The sequence below is a fragment of the Pseudophryne corroboree genome, chromosome 6 (genome assembly GCF_028390025.1).
Source record: "Pseudophryne corroboree isolate aPseCor3 chromosome 6, aPseCor3.hap2, whole genome shotgun sequence".
Lineage (NCBI taxonomy): Eukaryota > Metazoa > Chordata > Amphibia > Anura > Myobatrachidae > Pseudophryne > Pseudophryne corroboree.
Genome location: NC_086449.1, coordinates 134,257,456 through 134,275,921, shown reverse-complemented (window position 1 = coordinate 134,275,921; position 18,466 = coordinate 134,257,456). Strand labels below are relative to the sequence as shown.

The following is an 18,466-nucleotide window of genomic DNA, read 5'->3' as shown; positions in this document are numbered from 1 at the left end:
TCAATGGGTAATTTAGCTGTGGCTTCCAAACTCGGTCCTCAAGGAACCCTAGCAGTCAGGGTTTTAAGGATATTCATGCTTCAGGACAGACGGTTAAATTCAATTGACTGAGGTAATAATTAAGCTACTTGTGCTCAATCATGGATAGCCAGAAAACCTGGACTGTTAGAGAGCCTTGAGGACCGAGTTTGTGAACCATTGAGGCAATTATAGTACCCTGTATTATGTATTTTAATTTTGCAACTCGGTTTTGGAATTACAATAATTTTTAACAACGTCCCTATTGAATCGACAACATCTGATTTGTTACATGATGTATAATAAACCCATTTTGGCAGCTACATTAGCTGTAGTAGATAGAATTGCGTCACTTTGTGGTGTTTCTTAAATGTCTCACCTTAATCCATGGCATGCGCTAAGGCTGACCTGTGATCTGCTGTCATTCTTCACGTGGCCTTGATAATAACAGTGATCCTGCAAGAAGCAAGTCCATACAATTAGTACATACAGTGTGTTAGAAATATGGAGATATCTGGTACCTGTTGTCCTCTGGATTCTAAATACACATTTTATGCACCCATTGCGGCAGATGTCTCTGATGTATTTAAATTGTAAAATTCTTCTATTCCCACGGTCACATAACCTCCCCCTACATCCCGCCCACTCACAATCCTGACGGTCAGCATGCAGAGCAACAGGGACTATTCTCACTCGTGGTTATCCACGACACCAATAGAGTGGAACTAGAAACCGAGCCCGCAAAGGGGATACCTGTTTCCGTCCCTCCTTCATACATTCATCGGACACTTAACATTTGCATGTCTCCCCAAAAACCAGGGGATAAGCCTGAAATATTGAAAGATGAATAGGCCTCATACACAGAAGCACCAACCCAACAAAGGGGGTAATTCCAAGTTGATCGCAGCAGGAAATTTTTTAGCAGTTGGGCAAAACCATGTGCACTGCAGGGGAGGCAGATATAACATGTGCAGAGAGAGTTAGATTTGGGTGGGTTATTTTGTTTCTGTGCAGGGTAAATACTGACTGCTTTATTTTTACACTGCAATTTAGATTGCAGATTGAACACACCACACCCAAATCTAAGGGGCCCTACACACTGGCCGACCCGCCGCCGAGCTGCCCGACGGCGGATACGGCCGACGAGCGACCCGGCGGTGGGGGGGCAGTGACGGGGGGAGTGAAGTTTCTTCACTCCCCCCGTCACGCGGCTCCATAGAACTGCAGGCAAATATGGACGATCTCGTCCATATTGGCCTGCATGCACAGCCGACGGGGGACCAGCGATGAACGAGCGCGGGACCGCGCATCGTACATCGCTGGAGCCTCCACACTGAAAGATATGAACGAGTTCTCGTTCATTTATGAACGAGATCGTTCATATCTTTCAAAAAATCGGCCAGTGTGTAGGGCCTATAACTCTCTCTGCACATGTTATATCTGCCTCCCCTGCAGTGCACATGGTTTTGCCCAACTGCTAAAAACTTTCCTGCTGCGATCAACTTGGAATTACCCCCAAAGACGGGTGTAGTATGACTGGCTGGCTGTCGGGATCTCGGCGCTCAGCATACCGGCGCCGGGATCCCGACTGCCGGAATGCCAGCAGCGGGTCAAGCGCAAAAGAGCCCCTTGCGGGCTCGCTGCACTCGCCGCGCTGCACTCTTCATGCTGCAGGCACGGTGGCGTACTACGCGCACCATGCTATGTATTCTCCCTCCAGGGGTGTCGTGGACACACTAAGAGGGAGAATAGTTGCCGGCATCTCGGCAGTCTGGATACCGATGCCGTTATTCTGGGCGCTGGGATACCAACAGCCGGCCAGTCGAGTGCCACCCAACAAGGACACATACCTGCTCCTGAGGACTGCTTGTTACTGGCGTGCCATCTTCTAGGTAATAAGTCTCTGTGTAATTCTCAGATATCAGGTTTCTATGGTTACAACAGGAAACATATAAAAAGAGACTACTCAGTAATTGGTCTGTTTGAGCAGCAAAGTCTGTCACAGCAAGTGTACATTAGCCCCCTACAGGCCATTAGTAGCCTTTGCACACTAATGTAAAAAAGCAAAATGCGTTCACGTTTTTCATTTCCTCTTTCAGCAGTAGTGCAGGCACACTTACATGAACCAAGTAGAAGGACCATACAAATCAAAATATAAAGAAAAAATATTTGCTATAATAGACTGAATTTAAAACATGTAATTTTAATTCTTTATTCTGTATTTGAAGAGCAAGTCATTGCACATAGTCATTTATGCAGCAGCAATTCCTCTCCAGGCCATGTTCGGCTGTGCACATTACTGACAATTACAGTAGCTGAGCATTGCTAATATTCATGTGCCCCTTTATGGGTGCGAGGAAACACCAGGGGGTATATTTACTAATATTCGTGTTTTTGCCATTTTTAAGGGTGTTTGAACTCGAATGGTATCGGGTGCATTTTACTGCAACTTTTTGAATCCTGATACGGTCAGTTACTAAGCTGCCGAGTTTTGCACATTCGTTTTTTCCGATGTCGATGTGATTCGTAATGTCAGGCAGTGTTTTACGGGAGTGATGAGTAAAACACTGCCTGACAAAACACAAGGAATCCCGGCCGGATCTGTGAGATCCTTGCAGGGCTTCATTGTGTACCTTAAAAAAGTGTTTAAAGTGTTAAAAAATCAGAAAAAAATTGCGTGGGGTCCCCCCTCCTAAGCACAACCAGCCTCGGGCTCTTTGAGCCGGTCCTGGTTGTAAAAATATGGGGAAAAAATTGACAGGGGTTCCCCCATATTTGAACAACCAGCACCGGGCTCTGCGCCTGGTCCTGGTGCAAAAAATATGGGGGACAAAAAGCGTAGGGGTCCCCCGTATTTTTTAAACCAGCACTGGGCTCCACTAGTCAGAGAGATAATGCCAAAGCCGGGGGAAACTTTTATATAGGTTTCTGCGGCCCTGGCATTAAATCACTAACTAGTCACCCCTGGCCGGGGCACCCTGGAGGAGTGGGGACCCCTTAAATCAAGGGGTCCACCCTTCCAACCACCCAAGGGCCAGGGGTGAAGCCAGTCAGCGGTTGAGGTTACTCGCGGTCAACCGCTGACCGCAAAGTTCCCACCATTGGATACAATGTAGCACCTATGCGCTACATTGAATCTTCAGTGCGCAGCCTGACTGACAGCTCAGGAGCTCACAGCCAATCAGGAGAGTGCCACGACGCGGCGCTCCCTGATTGGCTGAAGGGACCCTCTTTGACAGGAGTCACGGGGGGTCCCGCCAGTCGGGGAAAGGGGTCCCATGTGTAAACATGGGACCTCTTTCAGTGCGTGGTTCGGGTTTCCGGTTTGTTTTTTTGCCAAGTACGTGGATTATAAAGAGGACACTTGCTACACTGGATTATGTGAGTATAATTTTTGTCACAGGTACCCCTGTGGATTCTACATGGAGAAGTGGACCGAGCCTCGTGTGAACATAGGTTAGTATGTGTGTATGAAGGTGTGCATGTATGTAAAAAAGTTTTACTATCACGGTGTGTGTGTCCTGTTTTTTGTTGGGTATTTTTTTATTTGTAGTAGTACTACAGGTACCAGTGGGCCCGTTTTTCCACTGCATGCTGGTACTTGTGGTTCTCCAAGTACCAGCATGCGGGGGAGGCTTGCTGGGACTTGTAGTACTGCTACAAAAAAACAATATTCTTATTTTTTCACAAGGCTATCAGCCCCCCATCCGCCGCCCTTGGAACCCCTGTCAATTTTCCCCCCATATTTTTACAACCAGGACCGGCTCAAAGAGCCCGAGGCTGGTTGTGCTTAGGAGGGGGGACCCCACGCAATTTTTTCTTTCAGTTTTTACAGTAAACAGACCCTTTCACATAGATAACCATGCACAGATCTCACTGATCCGTGCATGGTTATCCAAACTCGCCTGGAAAAAGCAGGTCTATTTTTTTGCTGCTTTTTTTAACGAATCGCAGAAAAATACACCCGCACTTGAACACTCAGAGACTAACACCCAAATACGAATGAATAGTGAATACCCGTGTTGTATGAAATAACAGCCGCGTTTGACCGATGGTCTATTCATTCGTATTTTTGAACTTTGCCGTTAAAACCATTACGAATAGTCCAAACACTGCTGAGATTTGTGCAAAGTGAATTCCCGTGTTGGGACTTAGAAAAAAAACACAAATCGGTCAAACTCGGATTATTAGTAAATATAGGCCCAGGGATGTTGCTTGTTGCAATGTAACTTTCTTGAAGGTCATCACCACTAATTGAATTTCCTCTCAAAATCAGATAAATCTCCTCTATCTGCGTAGCTTCTTTTCACCCCATACTCTCAGTATTAATTGGTCACAGTTTTCTTACCTTGCAGAAGTTTTATTACATTTTTGGGCACTATTAGATGTATATTAATAATTACAATTCCTTTTGATTTTAGTATTAGGAAACATTTCTAAATGACCTCTCTTTATTGCCCTTGGTTGTCTCATTATATGCCCCCCCCACCCCCCCTTCCGCCCATAGTAAGTGTATGATATTGGACAGAGACGCCCAGGAGACACTCACTCAGTCTTTTCCAGGTGAAGGACCACATGTTTGCCGTTGAGTTGGATGCCATACTGCACCAGATCTGGGTGCTTCCCCTGGGGAGAGAGGAGACACAGTCAGGCGTAAAGTGGTAAGAAATTGGAAGTGTGAAATAAGAGGGATCACTTTTGTGGGGTACAAGTTGTAAATGACGGAACTTTAGAAACATGCCGGGTTTTGTTTTCCATTGTACAAAATCAGCAATTTTGAAAAATTGATACTAAACACTACATTTTATAATTTTCTCAATTTATCACCAGGACAATAGGTTTCATAATGATGTTGTTAGCAATGGAAGGAACATTCTGATTGGTTGTCTAGAGCAGAACATTTCTACCTAAGTGAAGACACCAGCTTGATTCCTAAATGATTGCAGTAGCATAACGGTGGCATAACGGTGGGTGGCAAGTGTGTAAAAGCCAGCACTGTCGGTCTTTGCTACTTATCTGTCCCACAGGGTGAGATATATTTTGTCAATGTGGTCAATATCGTCATACAGCAAATCTTCTTGGTCCAGCTGTTCTGGCGGATTCTGCATCACTTTGTGCAGTAATTATGACTAACCCTTACCGCTAACTCTCCTTTTAGTGCCTAATCTTAACCAGGGGCGTCAACAGCACTGCCAGGCCTCAGTACTCGGAGGGGGCCTTGTCATCTGGGGAGGTGTGGTCAGGCATCCTCCTTAGAAAATGTTAAAAAATAAACACCCGGACCAGGCGGACTGAAAGGGGTCCCATGTTTACACATGGGACCCCTTTCCCCGAATGCAGAGACCCCCGTGACTCCTGTCACAGAGTCTCTTCAGCCAATCAGGAAGCGCCACTTCGTGGCACTCACCTGATTGGCTCTGCGCGTCTAAGCTCAGACGCGCATTGCACAGCCCCCTCCATTACTTTCAATGGTGGGAACTTTGCGGTCAGCCGCTGACCGCGGGTAACCCCACCGCTGACCGCAAAGTTCCCACCATTGAAACTAATGGAGGGAGCTGTGCGATGCGCTGTCTGCCAGCTCAGACGCGCATACAGCCAATCAGGAGAGTGCCACGAAGTGGCGCTTCCTGATTGGCTGAAGGGACCTTTCTGTGACAGGAGTCACGGGGGGTCTCTGCATTCGGGGAAAGGGGTCCCATGTGTAAACATGGGACCCCTTTCAGTCCGCCTGGTCCGGGTGTTCGTTTTTTTTTTTTTGCCAAGTACCTGGATTATAATCTGGACACTGGATCAGGTGAGTATAATTTCATTCACAGGTACCCCGGATCGTCGGCGACATTGGAGACGTGCCAGTCGGCGGGTCAACATAGGTAAGTATGTGTGTGTCGGCAGGTGTGAAATAAAGTTTTACTTTCACGGTGTGTGTCTCCTGTTTTTATTTGGGTATTTATTTTCCAGTAGAACTACAGGTACCAGTGGGCCCGTTTTTCTCCTGCATGCTGGTACTTGTGGTTCTCCAAGTACCAGCTTGCGGGGGAGGCTTGCTGGGACTTGTAGTACTACTGGAAAAAACAATATTCTTTCAATTTTCAAAAGGCTTTCAGCCCCCCATCCGCAGCCCTTGGATGGGGGGACAGCCTCGGGCTTCACCTCTGGCCCTTGGGTGCCTGGGGGGGACCCCTTGATTGAAGGGGTCCCCACTCCTCCAGGGTACCCCGGCCAGGGGTGACTAGTTGTGTATTTAATGCCAAGGCCGCAGGGCGCTGTATAAAAGTGACCCCCGGCTGTGGCATTATCTACCCAGCTAGTGGAGCCCGATGCTGGTGTAAAAAATACGGGGGACCCCTACTCTTTTTGTCCCCCGTATTTTTTGCACCAGGCGCAGAGCCCGGTGCTGGTTTTAAAAATACGGGGGATCCCCTGTCAGTTATCCCCCCGTATTTTTAGAACCAGGACCGGCTCGAAGAGCCCGAGGCTGGTTATGCTTTAGAGGGGGGACCCCACGCATTTTTTTTTCTGATTTTACCCCATTCCATTTAAAAAAAATATATATATATTTTTAAAAATATATAAATAATACTTGTGCCTCCTAAATAGACAAACCATATACCTAATCCCTTCTAATATAAATAGATATGCTATTACCAATAAAAAAAACACAAAAAAAAACATATTTTTAATTTTTTTTATTAGATTCCGCCAGCAAAGTGTGGCGGATTGAAAATGATGAATTTACTGTCTAAAAACACTGTTGTCAAATTTACAATCTTTAATTGAATATACTTTTGTCGAATTGCCGCAATTGTACCATTGCAGAAATGTCGAATTTGACAAATGTCGAATTTCAAAAAGTCGAATTTTGAAAGTCCGTTTTTTTGACGAAAAGTACTGAATTGCATTGTCGAATTATTATTTTTTTTGGCGAAAATGTCCCGTTTTTCGCCATTTTCGGGAATTCGACCGCAATTGCATATACCCCTTAGTCTCCTCTCCAAAGGTGTAGCTAGGCGCTATGGTGCCCGGAGCAAGGGTATGTTTTGGCACCCCCCTCCCCTGTACTGAATTGGGGGCCCAGCCAACATGTGGTGTCATGTTACATTTGGAGAAAAAAACTATATTTAAAAATCTTAAATTGGTGACAGGGCCGTTTCTAGACCTTGTGGAGCTCAGGGTGAAATTTCCTTTGGGTGTCTCCATGTTTAAAATAGAGTCAGAGTGCACTGAAGGCTTGCAAAAATTAACTCTGGTGTGTGTGTGTGTGTGGTAAGGAATAAAGGGGGTGATTCAGACCTGATCGCTGCTGTGCGTTTTCGCACAGCGGGCGATCAGGTCATAGCTGCGCATGTGTATGCACCGCAATACGCATGTGCGTCGGACAACAACAATGGGCATCGCTGGTCAGCGACAGGATGGTGCAAAAATTATGACCGCAGGGTGATTGACAGGAAGAGGCCGTTTGTGGGTGGTAACTGACCGTTTACTGGGAGTGTCTGGAAAAACGCAGGCGTGCCCAAGCGTTTTCAGGGAGGGCGTCTGACGTCAGCTCCGGCCCCGATCAGCCTGTTTTCATTGCACTGAAGGAGTAAGTCCTGGGCTGCGCAAAGACTGCACACAGTGGATTTTTGCAGCACCGCATACACATGGGATCGCACACTTGCCCAGCGAATTTACACTTCTCCTGGGGACGGTGACTATCTGAACGCAGGGCAGCAAAGTTAGCAGCCCAGTGATCAGGTCTGAATCATCCCCAAGATTGTAAGCTCCCATGGGGCAGGGACTGATGTGAATGGTAAAATATTCTCTGTAAAGTGCAATATATGTGCGCCCTGTAAATAACTAACTGGTAATAAATAAATAATGGCTTCATTGAGAATGTGCAAGGCCACAGAATAGTACCAATTCACATTACACTGCACAGTAGTGTCCGTTATTTACATTACACCACACAGTAGTGCCCCTTATACACATTATGCCACACAGTAGAGCCCCTTATACATGTTACGCCTCACAGTAGAGCCCCATATACACATTACACTATGGTAGAGCCACTATGGAAGTATTTAACTATTTACTTGTTTAATTCAAATAAATGAAAGACACTATATATGCCCCAACTGACTTGACCTCACAACCCCCCAATTCCTTAATGAAAATAAAGCCCCAAATGTGAAACCCCCCCCCCCTCCCCCACAGACCTGGTAACCCCCCAATCTGTGAATTAAAATAATGCCCCAAAACTAACTCCCCCAGATCTGATAATCTCCCAATGCATCAATGAAAATAAGCCCCAAATGTGACCCCCCTCCACAGACCTGAAACCACCCAAACTCTCAATGAAAATAATGCACCAAAATGCCCCCTACCCCACCCAATTTGATAATCTTACAATGCCTCAGTGAAAATAATACCCTAGAACTGCCATCCCAGACCTGATGATCCCACTATGCCGCTACGAAAATAATGTCCCCGAAGTGCCTAAACTATGCCGCAGTAGCCTGGGGGGCAGAGAGAGGTGCTGCAGCAGTCTGAGAGTTGCCACTGTTGCCTCTGGCCTGCCCTGTTTCCTACCTAGTCTCAGAGTCTGACTCAGTGTGCACCCCCTCTGCTTCTCCTCCTCTTGCACTGCAGCTGACAGTACAGTGGCTGGTGGGAGGGGGGGTGGCGGGCGGCAACGCGCCCTCTAACTTTTTTGGCGCCCGGAGCTCGCGCTGCACTGGAGCCACCCTCGCTACACCCCTGCTCCTCTCCCATAGCCAAATTCTAAACCTCCCTTCCCGTAGTCTAACAACGAACCTCCTTATGAATATTTCTCTAACATCCATAAGGGATACTGGGGTCACTTGGTACGATGGGGTATAGATGGGGTCCAAAGGAGCCGGTGCACTTTAAAACTTCAAACAGGGTGTGCTGGCTCCTCCCCTCTATGCCCTCCCCCACAGCTCAGTTTAGAAAAATGTGCCCTAGGAGAGGATGCACACTCTGGAGCTCCAGAGAATTTTGCTTCAGTTTATTTTAAACGTTTGTTATTTTCAGGCAGGCTCTTGGGCAACAGCTGGGGGTAGGGACCAACACCGGTCCCACTGACAGGACAACGGTCCTGAGGGTTAGTGTACCGCAGGCATGGCGCTCTTGCGCACACACCCGCAGCATGCCGCACACCCCCAGCGCAGAGCTTGAAGACAGAAGAGAGGTGAGTGTTGCAGGGGATCCCGCTAGTGGGGTTCCCCCGGTTCTTGGTGCGGCGCAGGTGCGGGACGGGCATACGGACTCCCCCTGGGGTGATCCTATAGCCCCCACCCCCACGCAGACTGGCAGCGGTAGTGAAAATAGGTGCTTGTACCTCATTTTACACTTTGTATGGGACTTTGCCAGTATAAATATGCAAGTAGCTCTGGCGCCATTGGAGGGGGCGGAGCTACATCAGAGCAGGACCGGCGCCATTTCCTGCACTCTCAGTGCTGCAGCAGGAAAGTCAGCTTCTCCAGAGGATACTCCACGGCCAGACACTGGTACAGGGGTGTAGAAAAGGGGGAGTCTGGGAGAGCTCGCTGTGGGAACCTTATTTTAGGCTCCTCATACATAATTATACCATATTGCCTAACTACTGATATCTCCATTATTAGATACAGGTTGGTGCTGGTCCCTCCTTCTCTGAGTCTCTCCACACATACTGGGCTGGGAAGGCTTGCTTGTACCTGTGTCTCTGTGTGTATATGTGTGGATGTAAATGTTTCCTGTCAGCATGGTGAAGAAAGCTGTGTGTTCTCTCTGTCACACTAGATTTTCTTCCTCCCCTGCAGATTCTCTCATGTGTGAACAATGCAGTCAGCCTTCACAGGATAGAGGGGCTTCTGGGGGTGATTTGCAGGAACCAGCTTGGTTGAGTTCTATTAAATCTATGATGGCTGACATGTCCAATGCATTGACTACTACTAGCCAAGAATGGTAGCAGTTGCAACAGTCCATGGCTACTCTGATTAAAGGTAAATCAGTGGGCAGCCGTGTAACCCCTCTCTCACTTCCACTACCCCAGAAAAGGTTACCTGACATCCTCTCAGAATCTGAGGAGGAGGTACCTGAGGTGGAAGAGGGGGAGGAGTTGTAATCAAATACTGAGGTGGAGGATTCCTCTACAACTCAGGGTGTGGAGTCGCTCATCCTTGCTATTAGAGATGTCTTACATGTTCCTGGGAGCGAGACAGATGCTCCGCAATCCTTTTTCGCTGCACAAAAGAAAGTGCTAGTCACCATTCCTGATTTTAAGGAATTGGGTGATTTTTTTTAAGGAGCCATGGGCTACTCCTGAAAAGAAATTAAAGATGACAAAGAAATTGATTGCTGCCTTTACTTTCACTCTAGAGGGGCGAAAAGTCTGGGAGACTCCCCCTGCTGTTGATGCTTCAGTATCACGCCTGTCAAAAAAGACGGTACTACCGGTTCCAGGGGCTACTGCCAGGGCTGGCTCAAGGCACATTCCTTAGGAGCGGCCGCGCAGGGCACCCGACTCCTAAGGGCGGCCATCAGCCGGCCCATCAGTTAAGTAGAAATGTAAAAAATGAAGCCGGTTCGTCAGCCAATCAGCTCGCGGACCGGCGGCAGCCTACTGATTGGCTGCTGGACCACGAGCTATGATTGGCTCACGAACTGGCGCCTGACAGGGAACCCAGCGCGCAGAGAGCAGCAAATGCATCGGCAGCAGTCAGTATATAGCACTGGGAGTACGCGCACGCAGGAAACTCAGCCTCCCTGCATGGCTCAGCAGCTGCCTCCGCTCCGTTATATACCGCTGAGAGGCTGGTTGATGCATGCTGTTTTTGCGTGGTGCGGCTTGAAAGGTGAGAAGCGCATTGGTAGCAGCGCTGTATTCTTCAAGCGGTCGCCGGTATTCAATATTAAATTATGCTTAGTGACCAGCATTTGTGTGATGAGGGGGGGGGGGGGGGGGGGGCGGAGAGAGATAAGGAATTGTCATTATCTGCCTAGGGTGGGTTTTGATTGTACCTGTGCTGTCTATGAAGGAGAGGGGCTCCCCAGTGCCAGCCACCAATTAGCTTTTTTTTCTCTATTAAATAACAGATGACTCCTCATTTTAATTACCCCTATACGCTGCACCAATCCCAAAACCCCACCGGCACCCAAATGCATATGTTAAATATTGCCAGACCACTGTCTGTACGTGGGTGACTCAGCTGTGGCACATCCCTGAGCATCTGGCAGGAGAAACGACTTACCCTCCACACAGAGACCTCCAGGTAACAGCTGGGCACTCTCACAGCTCTGAGTGCCCAGTCTTTCTACTGCTGATGATATACCTGTCTTTATCGCTTTGTCTACATGTCTTTCTTTCCCTCTCACCATGTCTCTCTCTTGCCCATGTCTTTCTCTTGCCCATGTGTCTTTCTTGCCCATGTATCTCTCACCATGTCCTCTCTCTCTCTCTGCCATGTCCTCTCTCTCTCCATGTCTCTTTCTCTCACTGTCTTTCTCTCTCTCGCCATGTCTCTCTCTCACCATGTCTCTCTCTCGTCATGTCTCTCTCTCGTCATGTCTCTCTCTCTCGTCATGTCTCTCTCCGTGTCTTTCTTTCTCGCCATATCTCTCTCGCCATGGGTTTCTATCTCACTCTCTCACACATGGTGAGAGAGTGAGACATGCTCTCTCTCCCTCCCTCCCCATGTCTCTCGCTTTCTCTTCCTCCCTTCTCCCACCATGTTTCTCTCTCCCTCCCTATGTCTCTCTCTTCCTCCCTTTCCATGCGTCTCTCTATTACCATGTCTCTCTCTCTCTCTCCCACCATGTTTCTCTCTCCCCCCATGTCTCTCTCTCTTCCTCCCTTTCCATGCATCTCTCTATTACCATGTCTCTCTCACTCTCTCTCCCACCATGTTTCTCTCTCCCCCCATGTCTCTCTCTTTTCCTCCCTTTCCATGCGTCTCTCTATTACCATGTCTCTCTCTGTCCCACCATGTTTCTCTCTCCCCCCATGTCTCTCTCTCTTCCTCCCTTTCCATCTGTCTCTCTCACCATGTCTCTCTCTCCCACCATGTTTCTCTCTCCCTCCCCATGTCTCTCTCTTTCGCCCTTCCCATGTCTCTCTCTCTCTCCATATCTCCTATGCTCTGGCTCTTTGTGTTCTCTCTCTCTGGCTGTGCTCATCAGCAGTATATACTTGCTCTGGTGCCCTCCATGGAGTAAAACTTCCGAAAATATGGCAGCACTCGGAGACTTGATAAATTGCAAAAAGGTGCTGTTTATTTCTGAGTGCCGCCATATTGAGACATATCTATGTGGGTCTTTCCGAGTTGATCGCACACTGCAACTTTTTGCATCCCGTGCGATCAACTAGACGCCACCTATGGGGGATTGGATTTTTGCATAGCAAGGCTGTGAACGCTTGTGCATCCCTGCTATGCAAAAAAAGTTTTGTGCAGAACTAGACTAGGGTAAGAGTTACTCACCCTGTGCGATCACTTCAGTGCTGCAGGTCCCGGAATTGACGTCAGACATAGTTACATAGTTACATAGTTGTTGAGGTTGAAAAAAGACAAATGTCCATCGAGTTCAACCTATTGTACATTACATTCTTTTATTTCATTATTTTATCTTTAAATATTAATTAAATGCTGTATCCCTAGATATTTTTTTCAGCTAGGAATTTATCTAATCCATTTTTAAACTTATTGATTGTGTCCACCATTACTACCTTCTCTGGAAGAGAATTCCAAATCCTTACTGCTCTTACTGTGAAGAATCCTTTTCTCCGTTGGGTATGGAATTTTTTCTCCTCTAACCTCAGTGGGTGTCCTCGTGTCCTATGTAGTGTTTTTTTGGTAAACAAATCGTTTGATAGATCCTTGTATTGTCCCTTAATGTATTTATAAATATTAATGATGTCCCCTCTCAGTCGCCTCTATTCCAGTGTGAACATATCAAGCCTTTTAAGTCTTTCCTCATAGTCCAATGCCTCTTACTCCTTAACCAGTTTAGTGGCTCGCCTCTGAACCCTTTCGAGTTCCAAGATATCTTTTTTATAGTATGGTGCCCAAAACTGTACACAATATTCCAGGTGTGGTCGCACGAATGATTTATACAGTGGAAGGATTACACTCTCATCCCTTGTCTCCATACCCCGTTTTATGCATAATAACACCTTATTAGCCTTTGCTGCTGCATTTTGACATTGCAAACTGCTACCAAGTTTATTATCGATGAGCACACCCAGATCCTTTTCAACTACCGTTATCCCTACATTTTTCCCATTTAGTTTATAGGCTGCCTGATTGTTCTTAGTCTCAAGGTGCAAAACTTTACATTTGTCTATATTGAACCTCATTCCCCATTTGTCTGCCCAGGCATCCAGTCCAGTTAAGTCATTCTGTAGAAACTCAACATCCTTGTCTGAATTAATTATTCTACATAATTTAGTGTCATCTGCGAAAATTGACACTGTGCTTTCCAGTCCCTCACCTAGGTCATTAATTAATATATTAAACAGCAATGGCCCGAGTACTGAGCCCTGCGGTATTCCACTGAGTACTGAAGCCCATTCAGAGTATATCCCATTAACCCTCACTCGCTGTTCCATATTAAACAGCCAGTTACTCACCCAAGTACAGATAGTATTTCCCACCCCAAGCTCTCTTAGTTTGAGGATTAGTCTTCTGTGTGGAACTTTGTCAAAAGCCTTAGAGAAGTCTAAAAGAACACATCCACTGCTTGACCCTTATCAATACTATCGCTCACTTTCTCGTAGAAGCTTATTAAGTTAGTTTGACATGACCTGTCCTTCACAAATCCATGTTGATTCCTAGTAATAACCTTGGAGGTATCCAAGTACTCTAGAATGCTATCCCTTAATATACCTTCTAGTATTTTCCCCACTATAGATGTCAAGCTAACCGGTCTATAGTTCCCGGGGAGCATTTTAATACCCTTTTTAAATATTGGGACTACCTCTGCTATACGCCAGTCCTTTGGTATCATTCCTGATCTAATTGACTCGATGAAGATCAAATATAGAGGTTTGGCTATCTCTAAGAACCCTGGGGTGGAGTCCATCCGGCCCATGAGATTTATTTATCTTAATTTTACTCAGTCCCTCCCGGATTACTCCCTCGTTTAAGCAAGTACCAAGCAGTGGGTCATTATTATTATTTATGTTATGCTCTATTCTTGTCAACTTGTCCTCTTTCGTGAATACTGATGAAAAGAATTTATTAAATAAATCTGCTTTTCCCTATCATCATTAATCAAGACATCCAGCTTACCCTTTAAGGGCCCAATATTCTCCCTTTTCAACCTTTTACCATTTATATACTTAAAGAACTTTTTCGGATTTGTTTTACTCTCCTTTGCGATTTGTTTTTCGTTTACTATTTTAGCTGCTCTAATCACTTTTTTGCATTTATTGTTACATTCCTTGTAGAACTAGAATGATTCCACCTTTCCATCAGACTTAAATGCTTTGAAAGCACGCTTCTTTTTATCCATTTGTTCCTTGACCTTTTTATTAAGCCACATCGGTTTGGATTTCCTACTTCTGTTTTTGTTGACTTTGGGAATAAATAAATTAGTGTACTTATTGAGCGCAGTTGTAAAAATGTCCCACATTTCAGCAGTATTCTTACCATGAAATACAATTTCCCAATTAATCTCCTTCATCGCTTGTTTCAGCAATGTGAAATTTGCTTTCCTAAAGTTAAAAATCTTGGTTAAACCCTTATATTGTTGCTTTTGAAAGCTGATATCGAATGTGATCATATTGTGATTGCTATTTCCTAGGGTCTCCCCTACTTTAGTATTTGTTATAATTTCCTCATTATTTGTTAGTACTAGGTCCAGTATAGCCCCTTGCCTAGTTGGCTCCTCAATTACCTGTGACAAGTAATGATCTGTTAGCATGTTTAAGAACCTGTTACCCCTAGATGTATTTAATGTTTCGGTGTTCCAGTTTATGTCCGAGTAATTGAAGTCCCCAACAATAACGACGTCCCCCATACCTGCAGCTTTTTCGATTTGCTGCAAGAGTATTAATTCGTCAGCCACACTAATATCTGGCAGTTTATAGCATGTCCCTATTAAAAGTTTTTTTGTATCTTTACCCCCACTCGACATCTGCCCTCCAAACGCCTCGACATGCCTACGTTCGGTTCTCCACCCCCAGAAAACGGTGAGTTGATGCCCGGATCCGCCCTCCTCCTGTCAATCTTCTTGCGGTCACCACTGCGACCGCTTTCTTCGTTGGAGGCATCGCTGCCTGCAATGATGCATCTGCGCAATGCGGCCGCCATGCATGCGCAGTTCCGACCCAATTGCACAGCTGCAAAGAAGCGCAGCATGCCATCGGGTCAGAATGACCCCCTATATCTATCTATCTATCTATCTATCTATCTATCTATCTATCTATCTATCTATCTATCTCGTATCTATATTTGGAAACTCCCCTCTTTTTTTGTAGACAAATTTAACTAATTTTCAAAGGTAAACAAGAAATACAAGCAAAACATAATAGCAAGTCAATACAATAAAGTCAGTGGAATCAGGATTGTGAAGTCCTGAAATAACAATGACAAACAGTAAAGAATCACCAGCCTTACATAGTATAGAATCCAAAAGAAAGTAAATAAAAAGAGACATTCAGAAGGGGGAGAACTGGAGTAAAGAGAGGAGAGGAATATGGAAGTGGAACCCCCCCCCCCCCTCCTCTCAAAATCCTGCATTTGCCCCTGGGAGCATGTGTGTTTCTGGCACTGGGGGCACATGTGTTTCTGACACTGGGGGCATGTGTGTTTCTGGCACTGGGGCATTTTTGTATCTGGCACTTGGGGGCATCTTATGTGTATCTGGCACTGTGGGGGCATATAATGTGTATCTGGCACTGTTGGTGCATATTATGTGTATCTGGTATTGCACTGTGGGGGCATATGTGTATCTGGCATTGAACTACTGGGGCATACTGTATGTGTATCTGACACTGCTGGGGCATAAGTGTAGCTGGCACTGCACTGCTGGAGCATATGTGTATCTGGCACTATACTGGGGTCATTATGTGTATCAGCAGATTCTATGCAAGGAGTTTCCAACTGGATCGCCTGAAGAAATGGTCATGTTCGCATCTTCAGATGCACCAGATCATACGTCTCTCACCGCAGGGCAGGATCTCTCTCCTGTGGTGGTTGCAACCCTCCAATCTCTTGGAGGGTCAGAGCTTTGGGATCCAGGATTGGATTCTCTTAACCATAGACTCAAGCCTTTGAGGTTGGGGAGCTGTCGCCAAAGGGGAACAGTTCCAGGGCAGGTGGTGAAACCACGAAGCCATTCCTACAATAAACATACTGGAACTCAGGGCGGTCTACAATGCTTTGCTACAGGTGTCTCTCCTGCTTCAAGACCAAGCCATTCAGTTTCAGTCGGACAATGCCACGGTTGTGGCATACATCAATAGACAGGGAGGAACAAAGTGCAGGGCCTACATGCGAGAGGTATCCAAGATACTCCTCTGGGTAGAAAGGGAGTGTACAACTGGGAAGCAGACTTCCTAAGTTGTCACGCCCTACACCCAGGAGAGTGGGGACTCCATCCGCAGGTTTTCCGAATGATAAAGGATCAGTGGGGCTATCCACAGATTGATCTGATGGCTTCTCAGCTCAACAAAAAGTTTCAACGCTATTGCTCCAGGACAAGGGACCCTCAAGCGGTGGCAGTGGACGCACTGACGATGCCTTGGGCCTACCAGCTGGTGTACCTGTTTCCTCCGATTCCGTTGCTTCCCATGGTTCTAAAAAGAATCAGAAGGGAAGGGGTTCAGACAATTCTGTTTGCCCCCGACTGGCTTCGGAGAGTTTGGTATGCAGATCTTCTGGCCATGACCATTGACCACCCCTGGCCTCTACCTCTGCGGGAAGATCTTCTTCAGCAAGGGCCATTCGTCTACCTGGATTTATGGTGGCTTCGTTTAACGACATGACGGTTGAGTGAAACATTCTAGCTGAAAAAGGTATTCCGGGTAGGGTTATTACACCATGATTCAAGCCAGGAAGCTGTCACATCGACTCACTACCGCCATATCTGGAAATGGTATGTCTCTTGGTGTGAGGGCCGAAGGTATGCTTCTGCAGATTTCAACCTGGGATGTTTTCTGCATTTCTTACAAGCAGGTTTGGACATGGGCTACGGTTAGGTTCTATTAAGGTACAGATCTCAGCCTTGTCCATCTTCTTCCAGGAGAAATTGGCTGCTTTACCTGAAGTCCAGACATTTTTACAGGGTGTCCTTCACATCCAACCTCCTTTCATGCCTCCTACAGCACCTTGGGATCTAAATGTTGTTATGACCTTCCTGCTGTCCTCTTGGTTTGAACCGTTAATGTTGGTAGAGGACAAGTACCTTACATGGAAGACGTTTATGCTGTTGGCCTTAGCTTCAGCCAGGCATGTTTTGGAACTCGGAGCTCATCTTGCAGGAGTCCCTGTTTGGTCTTTCATGAGGATAGAGCAGAACTCAGGACTCGACATCAGTTACTGCTGAAGGTGGTTTCTGCTTTCAACCTAAATCAGCCTATCGTGGGTTCGGCGGCTTCGGCCACTTCTTCCATTCCGAAGTCCTTGGAGGTGTTGCGAGCCCTGAGGATCTATGTCAAGAGGTGCTGCTGTCCGAAAGTCAGGTTCCTCTTTGTGCTTTATGATGCTCTCAAGAAGGGTTGTGATGCTTTGAAACAGTCTATTGCCTATTGGATTAGGCTTACTATTCAACATGCTTCGGCGGCCTTACCTATTGCTAAGTCTGTCAAGGCCCACTCTACTAGGTCGGTGGGTTGTACCTGGGTGGCCGTCCGTGGTGTCTCGGCTTGGCAACTATGCCAGGCCACTACCTGGTCAGGGACAAACACGCTTGTCAAGTTCTACAGGTTTGATACCCTGGCAAAAGAGGATGTTCATTTCGGACATACAGTGTTGCAGGCATCTCAGCACGTTCCCGCCCGTTCTGGGAGTGCGAATGAAAGGATTGCAGCATTGCTACAAAAAAGATTGTGCAGCTTCAGAGTAGCTCGAGACTTACTCCTAGCTAGAGATCACTTCAGTCTGTTTAGTTCCCGTTTTGACGTCACAAACACGCCCTGCGTTCGGCCAGCCACTCCCCCGTTTCCCCAGGCACGCCTGCGATTTTCAGCACACTCCCGGAAAACGGTCAGTTACCTCCCAGAAACACCCCATTCCTGTCAATCACTCACCGATCAGCAGTGCGACTGAAAAGCGTTGCTAGACCTTGTGTGAAACTGCATCGGCTTTTGTGAAAGTACGTCGTGCGTGCGCACTGCGTGCCATACGCATGCGCAGAAGTGCCGATTTTTGCTTGATCGCTGCGCTGCGAACAACGGCAGCTAGCGATCAACTCGGAATGACCCTCTAAGTGTCCCCAGTACCCTTATGGATGTTAGAGAACATAGGAT

General features: G+C 46.7%; 1 protein-coding gene across 1 annotated transcript in view; it reads right to left on the bottom strand.

Annotated features, from left to right (window-relative positions):
- LOC134936689 (zinc metalloproteinase-disintegrin-like lachestatin-2) overlaps window positions 1-18,466 on the bottom strand; it is a 199,929-nt gene that overhangs the window by 150,882 nt on the left and 30,581 nt on the right. The window contains exons 3-5 of the mRNA XM_063931868.1: window positions 4,568-4,644; window positions 1,869-1,947; window positions 398-474 (exon numbers count right to left, since the gene is read on the bottom strand). Of these exons, the coding sequence (XP_063787938.1) occupies window positions 398-474; window positions 1,869-1,947; window positions 4,568-4,644 (233 nt within the window). The remainder of the gene's footprint in view (window positions 1-397; window positions 475-1,868; window positions 1,948-4,567; window positions 4,645-18,466) is intronic.